Below are 16,894 nucleotides of genomic sequence, written 5' to 3'. Positions count from 1 at the left end.
TGTTGCATTTGTAATTAATGCAACTCTGATTTACGCAGTACGTCCTCTAAATGCTATCATTGAAGACTATGAGATAACATCTCATGTGTTTTCTTCAATCACAAAGCTTATTCAAAGTAAATAAAAATACCTGTAAGGCAATGTGTTCTATTAATTTAACTGGAGCTCACCAAGATGAAGTTTTCACACTGAAGAACTTTGACTCTATATTTAAAATCAGCCTATCAGAACCCTCAAAGCATGCCCCCATTATGTTGTGTTAATGTGAAAGACATGGGGACAGCATCTGGAAATGATATGCATTAGAATAACATTTCTTGAAGGTTTGGGTTGATAGAAATCAAATTGTGCATATTTATTGCACATTCATGCTGCAACTGATACATTCCAGTGCAGATGGCAGACGGAGCAAAAACAATATGAATCAATATTTATTCGCCAGCCATTCTAGAATTCAACGTTTTCATTTGAACAAGTCGTTTAGGCCTTCTTGTTTATCTAACAGTTTAATTAACAGCTTGAATAAACCTTAGTTGCTGGTCATCTCTACGAAATAATCCATGTACATCGTCTGCTTTTCCTTTTTTTTCTTTTGTCAGACTGAAGGTGAGAAATCGGAGATTTGAGAGTTAGCCAATTATATGGTAGCACGCGACATAGGTCAGCTTAATGAACAGCTCCCCCAATACAAAAGAGAGGAGAGGAGAGCAGGCTGAGGGAACACAGACAGGTAGGCTGAGAGGAGGATGTAGCTCAGAGTAAATCCACCTCTACTGGTTTTATAATACATGTTCTGATTTTTCTAGCATATAACTGACAACAAACATTAAACTTATCCTGCAGTTGTTATTGTGATATTCAGTGAAGTATTGTGTTTGATATTCACAATTTAAAAAGGCATCTGTAGAGACACAAGTGAGTAGGCTAAATACGTCACTTATCAAATTGGTGTAGGCTCGTCATATACTGTAGGGAGCTTATAAGATGAATCGTATTTTGTTTCTCCTAATAATAGAACAGCTATTTGCTTGTTGCACACCGGCAGGAGTTCATAGGTGAGCCTCCTTCATGTGTAGCCCACGGCCTGCACCGCTACACCAGTGCCGATAGGCAGACCTAAGGCGACGTTGAGGAAAGCGACAGGATGCGCAGTTTATCAGCTGACAAGTGCTTGTCGGACAATGGAGCAGCTGAGCGGCTGGTGAGCCTGCGCATCCTTACCGACTGAGTTTTCTTTAAAAAAAATAAATAAAGGAAATTAGAAAGAAGATCATCCTGCATCGCTGCTGGGCGACAGGAAACAAAAACGGTGTTACCTTCTGAAAAGGGACAACTGCATTGTTGGAAGTATTGGCTGAGCGCTGAGCCACGGCGAGGACGGGGGAAGATTTCCTGAGCAGAGACACGTTTCACACGGAGCTGGCAGCTGATGCTCTAGCTGCTCCTAACACCAGCACGCAGCACAACATCCTCGCTCAAGTCGTGCACGGTCGGCATCTACGTGTTACCAAGCCAACGGCGTTCCTGTGGAATTTTGGAAGAGGTGTCTTTGAAGAATTTCAACTGTGCCAAATTGCACTTGCTGCTATTGGTGAGGCAAAGGCAACGCGACGCACTGTGCCCGCTGCTGCCTGCAAGTTTGGACTAAAGCGCACCGCTGGAAGTTTATGTGCCTCTGCCTCGGACAGGCTCGCCGAAGCTCCGTGCAGGTCAGTGTGCTGTTAGTGCTTTTATTCTTTGCTCTATATAGATGTCACCAATTTGGACTGCACGCTCTGTTGCAATATTCGGAGTCCCATGACAAGATGTGGAGGCAAAACCTGCCGGGCTCCTATAACCCCCTTTTCACATTAGTAGCCTATTATAAATTAATAAGCGTGATGCGTTTTTGAAGTCAAAATTTCAGATATACATTCTAATCTCAAGTTCAACAGTCAAAAAGATGCAGTTAGTAAAAGTCACCCATTGTGCTTTGGAAAATATTTGTTTTCACTTTTTGCTTCTAAAGAGTTTTGTAAGTCTTGCATATTTTTAAATGTCATGTTAAAATGGGGACATGGGAGAACATCCTTTTCTTGCTGCTTTTCTGCAGGTTACTGTGCAGTCAATTTGTTCCTCAGCCATAACTATTTAAACATTATCTTCCTCCCCGTCTCCATCACATCTCAGTTCGTTGCCCTCCTCGAGACCTCTGACCAAGAGCTGGTACCTTGGGATGGCTTTGTTCCAATAAGTGAATCTATCTGCACATACATCGCTATATAAAAACACGAAAGCTTCACTGAGGTGCACCTGCAGAGATAACCCGCTCAATCCACTAATATGTCAAGTGGTTACACACACACACACACACACACTTGCGGAACTGTAGAATATTTATGGTTTTGGCCTTAGGTGAAAGAGGGGAAACAATTTCATCAGAGCCATTGAATGAATTTGAAAGAGGCCTCTAGGACGGTTGTCTTTGCTAGAGGGTTTCAGAGCATCTTGGGTCAGACACGCGCCTGCAGAATCTGCAACTTTTGGGTTGCATTTTCTGCATTAGAAGAGGTTGTCTGACGACCAATGTAATGTGTAATTTTCCATATAGTATAATTTCATGAGGTTTTGGAAGTGCTGGTAATTAAACAAAATAGTTAAGACTTCATCTGGGTTCATTTCCTCCTTTTTATTGTATCTCCGCAACATAACATGGTGACTTGTCTTAGTGCTCAAGCCAGATGTTGATCTGATTTCATCTGCAAACACATGCATCCGAGTCTACATGATAGCCCAGGAGGACAAGTATATCTGTCCAGCTAAAGTGATGTATGGCTATGAACCCGAGTGCTGTTGAGGAACTGGAGAGGTTGAGGCAAATCATATTACATACTTTCATCATCAGAGACAAAAATGGCGTTTGAGTTTACTTAAATGAAAAGGGGCAAGTGTCTTGTGAAAAATTTGTTTGCATATGATTGATATTCTTCTCATCTTTAGCCTTTGGCTGTGTTTGGAGGGCCACACGAGAACTAAAAAAACAGCTCCAAACCTTGAGAGTAAGAGCAGTCTGTCTTCCTTGTGCCAACCTGTAAAGGCATTACACTTATTGGGCAATATTGAACATGTGGTTTTGTAGTAGGGCACTAGTACAGCTTGTATTATCTTTTTTTTCTCAAAGGCATGGGCAATAATTTAAACTGACTTTCCTTAATCAGACATCACAATCTATGGCAATGTTTTGGTGACTCCTACAGAATCCCGATAAATGAAGTCTTGTGTTTACACGCTTTAGAAGCACTCTCAGTGAGAACGGTGAACATTAGGATACTGAAACATTTTTGCAAAGCTCTACAGGGAAAAGCAAAAACTCACTGAAATTGACTGGTATACAATGTGCCAGAATGAAGGAGTTGCTTGCACATCTAGCACTGAGACATGTAGTGCTGTCACCCTTTTATTGAGGCTTTAGCCTAATTCCTCAGCTTTGAACTTCATTGCTTTTTAATCAAAGCTAATCAAAGCAGGTGACTACAATTTCTGATGCAGCTGAGAGAAGGGCATTCTCGGGGTGGTTTTTACTACGCTTGGAGCTTAGACTCATCTAATTACTTCAGGAATATTAGAAGAACTGTGTACACAACACTGCCACTCTATGTTCCTATCCTTAAGTAATTTCCCCTTTCATTATTCCTGTGGAGAATTTAATATTCTGTGTGATGAGAACTGCCTCCTTTAGGGATAACGCCGGCTTGAATACTGCCCTAAACAGTTTTATGGATCATTAAGGGGCAATCAAGATTACTTCTCTCTGTCTGTAAAAATAACTCTGAAGATCTGAGAGATAGGGAGGGAGAGTCAATGCACAGACATGTCCCTATAAAACCTCTCCTTATGATGCCGACAGTGGCTCAAAAGATGACCTTATGAATTATAACATTTGATATGGCAAACAGCGTGGCCGAGTTGTCTGTTTCAACACATCAGAGCAAACATGTGAAGGTTAATGCAGCCTGACAAACTACCCACATTTCCCCGGGCTCGACGGATCGGTTCCATGTCATATTTACTTTACATAATTGCTGTCCTCTAATCTGTTACTATTAACACACAGCATGCCTGGCTATTGTCTGCTGTATTCTCACCACCTGTTTTTTTACCCTCTCAGTACATTTTCCCTTTCCCTCCAATGAGAATAGCCAGACATCATGATACATAGTTGCCTTAAAAATAAAGCGTGCCTTTAGGATTTGACGTACTCTAGAAATTTAAAGAAACAGGCTATGGGATGGCGAAACCTCGGTCGACGGACAGACTCGCATATGTGCTTTTAATTACCTTAAATCCAAGGATTCTTTGGGTTTGGCGCAATGATTTGACACTTGTGGCAAAATTTACCCTGGCTATAAGAAGGAAAAAAAAAAGATTTTCCTGCAAGTTGCCAAATTATTGTTGAAAGTCATCCGAGGATTTGGGAGGGGGGTGGGGATTGCATGCTCTTGAAATGTGCTTGGAGTAGGAATATTTAGTGACAGCACTTGATGCATTACCACTGTGGTCCTTAAGTACATTGTGTGCTGCACGAGGGGAAAAAAGAAAAAAAACATGGTATGCATGCAAGCAGTTTCAAGACTGTATATGCGTTTAAATCACTGTAATCATGTAAAACAAATTTGTACTCTTTTCCCCAATTCATAAACATATTTTATAAAATTAAAATAGGGATGCCTCAAAGTGTTTGAGTAACGGCTAAGAATACAAATAGAGTTTTCTATTAACCTCACGATGGATTTACATAGTATTTTTCACCCCGAATATTTGCATAGTATAATGTGATACCTGCCATTGCATTTTGATAGGAAAGGAGACAGAGGTGCGTTCTCAAGGGAACAACTACTGTACCCGCTGCATGGCTATTGTTGACTCCAGTGGATGACCTTATGTGTTGTGCATAACATAAATTGATTCATGCATCTTATGCATCAATGTGCGGCGTGCTGGTGGTGATTTTGTTGTGCGCAGGGCTTCACGAACAAAACGGCTGGTGCCAGTGATTATTTGATGGCAAAGAGGGAAAGCCTTTCTTTAGCTGCGTATGGGTTACTTAAATCAAGAAAAGCAAAGATTCAAAGAATGACAGCGCTTGGCTTTATTTTGAACATGTACTGCTGCTCTCTTGCCAAAGTAGACTGAGATGAAAGCCACCTGCAATTGGCCACAGGATGCTGTCCTGCTGGTCCAGCTCTGGGAGCAGCACCGCTTCACATTTTAACCTACAGATTAACATTTATGGCTCAGCATGCTGTGGTGGACTTTCTGGGTCAAGACCAAGTGGTAAGATTGAGGAGTAGGCTTGACTTTGTAACAGTGCAACTCTCCCTGTGAGCGCTGGGGTGAGCCTGGTGGGGAGAACAGAAACAGAAATGTACTTAGTTCTGTCATAGGGAGAAGAAAATCAAAATGCATTGTGCTCTCTGCTTGTGAAAATTGCCCTCAGTCAATACCTGTGCAGTTTATTGAAATCCAGACATTAGATTCAAAGTCAGGAAACGTTGCATATTTACAGGACACTGCAAAGCACAGACCTTCTGTCACTAACTACAACACACAACAGATCGGTCTTCACCAGTCAATATTATGCATTGTTGATGAGTTTTATTTCTTTCCAAGTTTAAAACATTTGTTCTGCCCTTCACGGTGTAGTAACTTGCCATATTCTTGGGACGGGTTTCTTTTGCAGTTTTCCTAGATTTGCACAAAGCAACATTATGCCTGGAGGACATTTCCAGAATAGCCTAAACCTGACAAGAGCTTCAGGTCTGGTCTTTTGTGGCCACTGGACAGCCCAGTGGGAAGTTTAGCGTCAGCTATGCTAGTCGATGCAGAAGCTTGACGGCCTCAATAATTCTGTTGACGCGACCTCTGTGTTGCTGAATGAATGCTGCAGGTCTGGCGGGCGAGGGAAAGCGATTTTGTGGACATGTGGTGCTGGTTCATGTGGGGAGCCAGTCAACTACACATTCTGTCTTTTTATTGTCAGCAGGGTGACGAGAAAGAAAATATTGAATATCAGACCATTGAAGAGTGTAAAACTAGCGCCTTGAGTTAGTGTTATGGTATACAGGTCAGATATCTTTGACTTCCAGTGGATAGTGGTGTGGATTCAGAAGTGGGCCTCAGCCAATCGCTAAAGGACAGCCTGTCCAAGTTTCTCCCCTGGAAGTAGAAAAACCAATGCAATGTTGGTGAATTTTCAGATTGGTGTTTCTTCAATAAGACTTGCAGTTTGTATTCTGATTGTGTGTCATCATGACCTACATACATACTTCTTAAAATGCTGACAACCAGTGAATAAAACCCTTCAGTTTTTTACATATAGTGTTTTTTATATGAAACCATAATGCCTAAAGAGAAAGCACACTTAATGTATTATTCTCTATAAAGTGCAAAAAAGTATTTTGCACTTTATACATAATTGTTTTATTCATCAATTATTCATTGTGTGGTTGTAATTTGTATTCTTATAATTTTATATCATGTAAGTGAGTATTTGTATTCCTTTTTTACAGTAGTACAATTCCAACAGCAGGTTGAAGTCTCTATTTGGTCAGATTTTACATTTTCCAGCAGTCACAGTAGCACAGTAGTCTTGCATTCCCATTGCAGTGTTGATGCTCTCACTCATATCCTTCCGTTGTCTGCAACTATTATCTGATTGCCCCCCCCCAATGCACATTCTAAAATAGGGAGGGCCAGTTTGTTGTACAATCATGTGAGATGCATTTGAATGACTCCCAATGTCAGCACTTTTGAATATCTCTCTGAGTTTGAATTTTTATCTGGTAGCCAGGTTTGTATGCTCCCAGCATTTCAAATGTATTTTGAGTAATGCTTTTTAGCCACCCTCTGAGTGCTCCGTTGACAGGCTACAAAAGTGATACAATAATGTCTCCAGATGTCCAGATTAGAACGTCAGGCAAGAGTGATATTTGATAGGCAGAATTGTAATTAAAAAGGAACCTCTGTTGATTTTAATAAATATGATAACTGCGATATTTTCCATTTATTTAATTTTATTTACCAGCTATGTTGTGGACAGATAAGATTTGAATTCTTTCTGCATTCTTTCACTCACCCTCCGTGCCGGTGTGATTTCGCTGTAGCTTCATTACAATGCAGCTGCGGTATCACAATTTAATGTATTTCCGTAACAATGGGTCGATCATGGATTTGTCTGGAAATTGCCACAGGTCTGTGGAGTTGATTTTATTTTTGCACACCATCGAGTCAATTCATTATGAGTATGCATTAGATGGCAATTGTTGACACCACCTTGCAAGATTCTCAATTAAGCAAATGTACATGGACATCATTACTTCCTTTTTCTCACCCGTATGAAATAATACTGCAGTGATACCAAATTGAGAAAATAGCAAACTGTGGCCCATTGAATTATGTCTGTCTGGTGTAATTAGGTGCGTGACATGGAAGGGAGCGCCTGTTTTGACAAGAGCTGGGTTCAATACTTAGTAGTCTTGGATACAGATAAACGTTGGAGCTGAATAACTTGCTATGACCATTTGAGATAGAGGGAGATACTGAAGACAAAAACCCCCCCTGCTTTTTATATTCTGATTGTCCAGAACTAGCAATTACATAAAAAAAAAAGATGCCTGTGCTTGTGTTTTTCCCACTAAAATTCAATGAATATATAACTCGTACAGTCATTGGTGAAGGGTTATTCATGGGATTTGTAAACATCTCTGCTCAGCTTATTATGTTGTATCCTGCCGCTGGCAGATGGATGCCTTTCTTTATTTTTTAATTCACAGACAACAAAAGCAAACAATAAAATGGTTAGGATTATACGTTGACCGCCATGGTGTACTAGTGACAGACAAGAAAATGAAAAAACAACACTAAGTTCGGCTCGGTTTTTTAGGTTAATTGTTAACCACAATAGTTTGTCTTCTAAATGTGCTGAAACTATGAGGGATGAAGCCTCAAGCTCCATGTGCATGGAATAATCTGAAGTGGCGGTATCAGAGATTTGTATCTTTTTATCCCACTTGTGAATATTCTGCATCATACTCTGAGATAGGAGACTTAGGATGGAGCAGGATTTCATCATCTTTCCTCAGTCACACTGAGTATAGTCTTCTCATCCGTCACCAAGTAGGTTAAGGCTATAGCTGCCACAGAAATTTAATTGCCAGTAAAAACTGTCATGATATTGCTGTTCTTTTTCCCCCCTTTTTTCCCTTTACCTGGCAGTCTCTGATATGGGCAGTGGCTGTACATATTTAAAGATTAAGAAGTCTTAAATTATAGTTACAAGCCCAGCCAACTCAATTAAACAACATGGAAATAGATCTGACCACATCCCCTATAAATTGGGATATAGAAAGATCAGCTACTCAAAAATGGATAATCTTGTGTATTTTTTAGGTAATGGTTCCTTGCACCAAGGGATTCAGGCATTAAGCCTCGATAAAGAACGAACACAATCTGGTTCAGATGGCATCCAGAATTCACAGAGTCTGGGCAACGTGCTGCAGACAAACACTTCTGTGTCTCCAAAATCACTGGTGTCAGGGGGAAACAGGCAGCATCTGATGGAACACTGCCCTGGTTCTCCCTCTCCCCTTCACCAAGCGCCAGGAGGCAAGAAAAAGAAAAAAGAAGAAGAACTGAAGAGAAACTGAAAGAGAAGAGGCAGAGAGGAGCGTCAAGGAGGAAAGGGAGAGAGACTCAACAAGATGAATTATGCAAAGCTGTCAGAGGCAGCTATTGTTGGAGGTGCTAGCTGTGTTAAAGGGAGAGAAACGCTGATCTACACCAGCTCCATCAACCAGCTCTCACTGCTACCCATGGCGAAGAGCCGTTTGATCTGTGCTCCGGCAAATGGCCAACAACAAGATGAGGAGGGGGTGGGGAGGGGGGAGCAGTGGGGAGGAAGGGGGACGGGCCAGCCACTTGGTGACAGGTGGATTGTCTTGGAGGGACGCAATGACAAGTATGCTCTTTATTACCGCTATTTACAGAGGTCACTGACAGGGAGATCTGTGCTGACTTGTACAGCAGCTCCATGGAAATATAATTACAGAAGAAAGGCTTAGCGAAGAGTTGCCATTTCAGCATTCTGGTCAGCGGTGGCCACTCCAGTTTACAAAATGCTTTGTGTGCTGAAGTCAGGAGTGTGTGCCAGCTCACTTTAAGCCATTGTAGTTGCTCATTAGTATGGCTGGGTATCAAATTCAATACTTTTTAGGCACCGACTGAATTGCCTCTAAAGTATTGAGTATTAAAAAATGCCTCGTCATTCAATACTCAATTTTAATATGGAGTAAATCTCATCAGCGTCAGTGAGCCAGTAAGCACAAAGCATGCTTCTACTAAGATCTAATAATGGTTGTGATTGGCTGTCTAATGTTAGACAGGAAAAACTCTACGTTACGCACAGAGACGGGGCTAGGAGCTGAAAAATAAATAGAAAGATTTGTGCCGTAATGTTGTAATTTCTTTTTGTTTTATAAAACTGGTATTGAAAGTGATTGTTTAGGAACCAGTATCAAAGTCGCAATATTGGTATTGGTACAGGTATCAAAATGTTTTTTAACCATACCCAGCCCTATTCACTAGCTTCATTTTGCTTAGAACTCTTGATCAGTTCCAAGAGTCTTGGAAATAAGGTTCTGAGTAGTGATTATTTTCCTTCAAAATATCAGAAAATGTCCACCATTTCCTGTAGCCCAAGGTGATGTCTTCAAAGGACTTTCAAAATCAGGTGCTCGATTTATAAAGATATATAGACAGTGAATCATTGCGTTTGAGAAGCCGGAACCAGCGAATGATTGCTTGACAAATACTGTATCTTTCACAGCCCTGAAAACTTATTTTCCTATGAGTCATGGTTTCCTATATGTACACACTATTTCCTGCAAAAGCTATTTCACATGAGAGATTGCTTTATTCTTTTAATTTTCCTCTGTTCTGCTCTTCTACCTGGTTTGAAGTAGTCAGGGCTCAGTTAAAACATGATTTCATGTACTGCCATGCACCAAACAGGATTTAGCAACATTTGAATCTGAAGACAGTCGGTAGGTTCTTTGGTCTCTATCAATAAATCTAATCTAACCACACCACCACTCATTTAATCTGCTCCCTCATGATCACCAGGGCTGTGTGACGGAGACACACCAGACCAAGCTAAACTCAATAGATCTGAGATTGAGGAATGGTCAGGGGAGTCTGCTCTGTATTTTCTCTGCACAAGAGACGGGACCATTGGATAATCCTTCAACCAATCAGACCAACGATCCGGGTGACGTAGAAGCAACAGCGGCATCAACCGGTTTGCTGCACTTTGGTGGCGTTCGTTGGCCGCTGCCCTGTTGAATGTAAACAAGAAGCTGCTTGGTCATCATGCCAAAAGCGAGCAAGGTAGTTAAGCCAGTTTGTGATTGGTTCTCTCAAAATTGTGAACCAAAAGAATTAAATGTGCAGGTTTTCAAACCGAGATGCAGGGTGAAATTAAAACGCCGGCAGAGTGGGCGGGGTTTACCCAGTACCGATTGAATTAGTTTTTGACTGTTAAACCTTTACCAAACAATACCTAAAGATATTCTTTCTTTCTTTTTTACTTTGATTGCTGCTTATCCAATCATACATATTTAATGTTGCAGATAAATTGTTGAGATTTGAAGTTTTTTTTAGAGTCTTTTAAACAATAACTTTCAAAAACATTAGTTTTCTGATGTAGGGCTGTTGTAAGACTGCAGATACCAATTATTTTTCATTTATATGTCATTTAATTGTTGATCAATTGTTTATAACATGTCAAAAGATTACATGTTCCCAGAGCCCCCAGTGATATTATCAACATGTTTTTGTTCAACCAACACTCAAAAAACCCAACAGTATTAAATTAACAATTCGTATAAAACTGAGAAAAGCAACAAATTCTCACTCCATCGCACTGAAGAAGCTAGAACCAGAGGATAAATGGAATTCGTCCTTGATGAATAACTTAAACGTTTACTCGGTTGCTGATTAATTTTCTGTCAACTGACTAATCAATTCAGCACTGCCTAGAAAGGGACTCTTCTTCTTGGTCATCGTTGCTTGAAGCATCAAAAACAGCCTTTCCTTTTGATGAATTGCATACCGCAAAGCCTACAAGTTGCTAATTTAATTAATTTTGAATATAACTACTTATTAATTCCAGGACATCTTAAAATGTGGCTCTCCTTTTTGGTCATCCATTCCAAATAACCAGTTAGAAACATAAAACACACCTGCTCTCAGTTTGATTAATAGCTGAATATCGGCCGTAAAACAGGGAAATCTCACTTCGATCCTTGAAACCTCTCCCACTGCCCTTAAGAGCCAATTGTCTTGGACACCATTTCTTCACACCATATTATACAGATGCTTTATGGTCTTTGCTTCAAAAAAGTGCAAGGGTGTAGGACAGTAGCAGGCGTCAGGGGTACTGTACTCAACTGGCATGGGAGTCGTTGAGACGTGTGGCACTGCGCTGCGTAGATCATGAACTGTCTTATTCTGTGCCTCACTGGCTCGCCAGAGGATCTCGGTGTGGCACTAATTTTGCAGTGTCGACTGTTCCAAGGAGTGGTCATGGGTGACTGACTGTCCTGATTCAACTGCAGGATCAAAGTTAAAAGGGAATGTAAAAGTGAGCGATACCGTAAACGTTAAAAAAAGGAACACAGGTTTACTGAAGAATTCATCATTTTACCAACAAAAGATTCTCTTCAAATAAGATATGACAATAAGACACATCTTCACGGTTACTTTTCTGTCTCTTTTTACAGATTGTTGTGGATTACTGTGTACTCTCACTAGGCTTACTAGAGACAGATTTAGCATAATCAAGGCAAGACAGACTGGCCTTTATTCTTCCCTGATTAAAGTAATCTTAAATTTATATTAGTCGTTACACCCTTTGAAACTTAAAGCCTGCAGAAACACAATAGAATTCCCCCAAGCGCCTCTATGACCTTTTGTACATAATTCAAACTACCATGAATGTCTCTCTTGTATCCTGTTAGTGTCCCCGTGTGCATCGCCTATGTACAGGCAGGACACTTTGATGAGCTGTGAAAAAGATGGCACCTTCAGGTCCTCAGAGTAAAGCATAAATGTTTATAAGGGGACATGCCTGGTCACTCAAGGGCTTATAGCTGATTAGTGCACAAATCCAATTCCTCCTATAGTGGCGGGGGGGAAGGATTGCAGCTCAGCGGTTAAGACTTGTAGTTGTTTTTCCGACGGGGAATCTCTTTAAAAGTCCATGAAGATGAGTGGGATTGTAATCAGGTAGGCTTCTGGGCGGGTCTGCTTGCACTCATCCTGTACATTAATCTGCCAATCTGGACGGGTGTGTACAATTTCCTGAAAGTGATGAGATGTGAGTGAGATGTCCTGTGGCATTGTTAAACCTGTGTGTGTGTGTGTGTGTGTTTGTATGTGTGTCTGTGTGTTGTGTTGTGTGTTGTGTTTTGTTGTGTTGTGTTGTGTGTGTTGTGTTGTGTGTGTTGAGAGTTGAGCATCAGGGTTACAAGAGAGTGTGTCACTGATTGCATCTCAGCCCATCGGGGGAACAGAATGATATCCAGCAACTCTGAGAGAGAAAAGGAGAAAAAAAAATAAGTTGAAGAGGCCTAGAACAGCTCACAATTTTCATTATCCCTGCATCCTGTACTCCACCCACAGTTTTTTTGGGAAGTCTCTCCGGGGCCGGTGTTTCCTCGCAGAGTGACAGTATGCTATCCTGGCTTCATTGGAAGGTTTTGATGCTTGATGTGAAACGAAGTTGATCTCATTTGGGGAAAGAAGGAGTTTGATAATCTAGTCTTACAGCTCAGCCAAGAGAGAAATGAATGTGAGTGTGTGAAGGAAAGTGAGTGTCAGGAGGCTGTGGAAAATGGCTGGTAATAAACACTTCCAACACACCGAGGCTCCCATCCATATTCCACTCACCATTTTTTCCAGACCAGTCACATTCTCATCCCCCTTGTCCACATTTTAGAGCACTGTCTCCATCTGTGAGAGTGTTTTCTTTATCTTCCCAAAACGTTAACGATGTTAAGACTGATCTATCTAATGTTTGCATGCACAGATTCAAAAAATGTGTTTTGTCTAATGTGATACACATACTGTACTTTGTCATGCACATTGGGCGATTGGCATAGATAGTTGGGACATGGACCTGTGTGACTAAAATATTTCGCTGTCATGGACTTTATAATTTCATAATTTGATTCATCCAATCCTTTCACCACAAACTTTTACTGTACAGTTATGCATTTTATAGAAATTTGTCTTTTAGCTTATCAGAGCTATTTTTTAAGTATAAAATCACAAACTCCGGTGCACCAGAGCCCGGGCGCAGCACCGCTGACCCTTGGTAACACAGCCTCCAGGAAAAGTGAAAATGAAAATGTTTGTTTTTTATTATTCTGTTTTTTAAATCCTAGTTGCCATCTATTCTCTCCACAGCGTCACATATCACCATATAAAATGATAATATGCAAATAAGATTAAGAGAATAAATCATTATACCGGTCAGGTAATTTTTACTTTTACTTAAGTGGGGTCATTGTAGTACTTTTCTGTGTTTTTTTGTGGTACTTTGCTGCTAAAGTAAATATGTCTCTGGTTATTTTTACTTTTACTTAAGTGGGCTACTGGAATCTGGTACTTCCTCGACAACTGGAGCTAGGTGATATGGAGAAAATCAAATATAGCAATATTATTGACCAAATACCTCTATGGTGCTTTAACAAAATATTTTCACAATTAGATTTTAGAAAAATAATCATCAACAATGTGAAGGTAATGATTACGTGGGTAAAGTATGGTATGTTATTCCATAATTTTACTCTAATGCAGCCTTTAAAACCAGGAAAATACAACACTCATATATTACAATATCTAAAATCTGAAACCATATCTAGTCTCATTTCACAATATCGATATAACAATATATAAAATCAATATATTGCCCAGCACTAGTTTAATATATATTTTTTTTTTATTGCAAATAATACCGTCGCAATATTCCTCAAAGTGCAGCACTACTTTTGATTTAGCAATTAAGTCTTTGAAAAGTGTTGCCTGCCTATTCTGTAGATTAATGAGAGCAGCAAAGACACAAAACACATAAATATGATTCACCTCCAATATAGTGGGGTGGATGCAGAGCTTCGAGACAAAAATCTAAATTCAAACCAATCCTTTAGTTTGTTCACTTTGTCACAGGCTGGTAAACACAAAAATCTATCCATTACATAGGAATTTTCATTTAAATATGTCATCTCCCTTGTTATCATTGCTGCTCTGTGTGCAGAATCGGACACTTGCATGGTTAACATGCAGACGGCATCATGGGTCAATATTCTAATTCTGTGTGAGATATGAGATGTACAGTTTAAATTAAAAATTAAAGCCTGACGTGAATGTGTCAAATAAAGTCACATGCCACTGTGTTTTACTGATTTACCCGTCATTTAACCAGCATCTGACACTTACTGGATGTTTGAGGTTATCGTCATGGGGAAATTGAAAGGCTCCAAAAAATATTATTGTGTTAAACCGCCACTAGTTTTAGTCAAACTGACTTGAACAATGCGTTTTAACTAAACGCAGGGAAATTGAACTTAATTGTGAAGACTTAAGCAGGCAGAATAAGGAGGTGATGCTCTTTTTAAGAGGGGAAGTCACGTATGACAAGAGTTCACGGGTGAGGTTTCAAGAAAGGCAAAGTAGAAGTGGGGGTGGGGCAGTGAGAAGGGGATAAGTGTGTACTTTTGAAGATGAATCAGATGGATTAGTGTTATCTGAGCCCCTTCATTCCTTTCCTCTTCTCTCTCTTTCTCCAGGTAGAGGGGGTGGAAGCCTCAATGGACTGAAGAAGAGGCCGACAGAGGTCAAGAACTGGGGAGGGGAGTTCGGGGGGAAATCGGCACAGAGTCACAACCGGAGGAGGGAAGAGGAGGAGGCGAGAAAAGAGTGAAATAATCCAGTGGCGAGTCTCTCAGGGGAGCGTCGGTGGTGAAGCGGAGGGAGTCGGGATACCCAGCATGCGGGCAGCATGGAACGGGTGAGGGAGCAGCGGCCTTTCTGCTCACTGTCCAAGAGCCAGAGAGACCGAGAGAGATACTGCGACAGAGACAAGGATCGGGAGCGCTGTTACACCGCCTCCTCTGCTGACCAGGAGGAGGGAGCCTGCCGCGTGCCTACCCAGAAATCCTACAGCTCCAGCGAAACGCTCCAGGCCTTCGACCATGACCCTTCACGAATGCTTTTTGGAGGCAGAGTCAAAGAGATGGTCCACAAGGAAAGCGCAGAGTACACCAGGCCAGGTTAGCAAAGCAAATGTTTACTGGATTTTTCTATATTTGTCACACCCATCTCTATACAATGAGCTAATAGGTGTGGTTCTGAAGACCATTATATTTAACTTTAAAGCCCATATTGTCCATTGGCTGACGTTGCCTACAAAAAAGTATGAATAGTAGTTAGAAATGTCTGTATTCATTTAGGAACTTACAGTTTTATCTCTCCAATTCTGAAGAGGAAATGTGACAACAAATGTGTGAGATTCCAGTTAATCGTTGGATTATAAATATGACAAACAACAAAATCCTCATATCCATGTTCATTTACTAATGTTTAACAGTGCGAGACATCATTAGTAAACAAACATGAATGCTGGGATATTGTTGTTTGTTCTGCTTACTAAATTATGTGAATTCTACCATTTTGCAGTTCCATCCTCCACTTATTCTGTGCAAGTTTACCAAGATATAACTGAATGATACCAGGATGCTAGATAGTGGTAAACACAATTAGATGATGTCAAACAAAGGCCAAATTTAGTTTAATGTCCCAATACTTTCAGAGAAAATTAACATTAGTGTAGGTGGGAAACAGTGGGGCCACTCTGACCTTCTAAAATGTTCTTACCCTGCTGGACAATGTAAAATAATGAAAGAAAAAAATGAAATTGCTCGGTAAATAACCCTATGCTTTAATTGGCAGTTAGAAACTGTGCTAATTTCTGTAATTAAAAAAGTTTGAGCAGTTTATTCTATTTTATGGCACTCCATTGGCTCATAGGATTGCAATTAAAAAATGTATCCATTACACCCTTACATTTTCTCTGTGCTAATTGGTGCCCATTTCAGAATTAATAGCATAACGATGAAGATGTGGGAAGAATGCTATTTTTCCTTACAACTTTTTCTAATCTGGGCATTTAGTGTCAACGACTGTTTTGTACATCAACACAGTTAATGTCAGATTTAATGTTATTCATCTGGTGGTGAAAAAAACATAATTTGTGTAAATGTAGCTACTTTATCTGCTCATAGTGTGTGTGTGTGTGTGTGTGTGTGTGTGTATGTGTGTTGGAATATAAAATAATTATTTTAAATTAAAAATAAGTCTGCTTTCTGTAGCATTTTAACATGTTCAGATATCTTCATTTTCTGATGTGGTGCACTTACTTTGAAAGGGTTTCTCTGCACCAAATACACCAAATACATTACAAAGGGACAATACAAAATTCACTCACTTTGTGACCTTTTACTCAATATTAGATCATCATCTTTTTTTACGTTGTGCAGCATTAATTTTATTGTTTATCATTTTATTTATATTTTTGAGTTTTAACAGTGTTAACACAGCTGTCCTTGAAATTGTAAAAAAACATTATTGATTATAAAAGTACAGTACCAATAATTTCTATTCCTTAAGTGAACACATGTTATGTATTTCTGCTCTCCGATGAGCTTATTTGATGTCGTTTACACTTCAAATACATTTAAATGAAAACACAGAAAAGGAAGGTTTTATCTACAATAACTTCAATTTCAGGTTAAATCAC

General features: G+C 40.1%; 1 protein-coding gene across 5 annotated transcripts in view; it reads left to right on the top strand.

Moving 5' to 3' along the window:
• Positions 1-1,078: 1,078 nt before the first annotated feature.
• si:dkey-237h12.3 (teneurin-3) overlaps positions 1,079-16,894 on the top strand; it is a 143,887-nt gene continuing 128,071 nt past the window's right edge. For 4 of the 5 annotated variants that reach the window (XM_034883312.1, XM_034883309.1, XM_034883310.1 and 1 more), the window contains exons 1-2: positions 1,079-1,709; positions 14,886-15,368. In XM_034883312.1, the coding sequence (XP_034739203.1) occupies positions 15,098-15,368 (271 nt within the window). In that variant the 5' untranslated portion in view covers positions 1,079-1,709; positions 14,886-15,097. The remainder of the gene's footprint in view (positions 1,710-14,885; positions 15,369-16,894) is intronic. The other variant, XM_034883311.1, reaches the window with a different exon arrangement.

The sequence above is a fragment of the Etheostoma cragini genome, chromosome 10, assembly GCF_013103735.1.
Source record: "Etheostoma cragini isolate CJK2018 chromosome 10, CSU_Ecrag_1.0, whole genome shotgun sequence".
Lineage (NCBI taxonomy): Eukaryota > Metazoa > Chordata > Actinopteri > Perciformes > Percidae > Etheostoma > Etheostoma cragini.
Note: the sequence above shows the minus strand (reverse complement) of the source record. Positions and strands in the feature narration are given on the sequence as shown.